The sequence below is a fragment of the Nanorana parkeri genome, unplaced genomic scaffold, assembly GCF_000935625.1.
Source record: "Nanorana parkeri isolate BGI_ZX_2015 unplaced genomic scaffold, ASM93562v1 scaffold3440, whole genome shotgun sequence".
Lineage (NCBI taxonomy): Eukaryota > Metazoa > Chordata > Amphibia > Anura > Dicroglossidae > Nanorana > Nanorana parkeri.
Window position 1 is genome coordinate 46,702 of NW_017309708.1, and position 822 is coordinate 47,523.

Genomic DNA, 822 nt, shown 5'->3' on the forward strand with positions numbered 1-822 from the left:
CTTTCTCCCTCCAGTTTGCTCCGGTAAGATTTGAATATGAGAGAGAGAAGCCGATTGGTTACCGTACACAGCTGCTCCAGATTTTGATACATTCTACCCTATGCGTATTGGCGACAACTGACACAGACGGGTGAGGAAACCGAGATCTCGAAGTTGTCACCAGAGCCAGTAGTGAAGAGAAATCCTCCGATGGGGACAGCTAAGATGACTTCTCTGACCTTGTAAATATTTCCATTCACTTCCTGTTGTGTCACTGGGAAAGGAAGTGAAGGCAATATACAGACTTTCCCATTCCTTCACATACACTTTCAGGTCAGGAGGAAGGACACGGTAAGTGTGACGCCGGCCACAAACTATACAATCTGGTTGTACAATCTCCATACAATTTGTATACAATGGTCCAGGCCCTCACACTACATTGCTGGCAGATCTAAAGACAATTGTTCAGTCAGATTGCACAGCGTGTGGTCGGTTTTTGGGATAGGTGATACTATGGGGGATGGGGATGGGGGGGGTGGTACGGGAGCTTCAATCACATTTTGGTCTCTTCCGGCACCAGGTTTCCTGAGGGACGTTTGTCGGCTCCCATTGCTGATCTCACCCTGAAGATGCTAGTTGCCTGGCTGTCTCTGGATTGGACCCGGAACCGGCATTCAGCAGTCAGAGAATACGTCTAAAGTTCTGTCAGATCTGAAGCCGCTGGATCAGCATGACGGGTCCCACCACACTGGTGACTCCGTCTCTTTAAAGGACTAGTTGCCCAGCACCCCATCAGTCCCAATGCTTTGCTAATGAGGACACAGCCAGGCGGGGGTTAAATAT

The 822-nt window shown here is 49.3% G+C and overlaps 1 protein-coding gene across 1 annotated transcript in view; it reads right to left on the reverse strand.

Annotated features, from left to right (window-relative positions):
* Window positions 1-413: 413 nt before the first annotated feature.
* Window positions 414-822, reverse strand: part of LOC108803145 (transcription factor SOX-6-like) — a 1,359-nt gene continuing 950 nt past the window's right edge. The window contains exon 2 of the mRNA XM_018574983.1: window positions 414-490. Within this exon, the coding sequence (XP_018430485.1) occupies window positions 414-490 (77 nt within the window). The remainder of the gene's footprint in view (window positions 491-822) is intronic.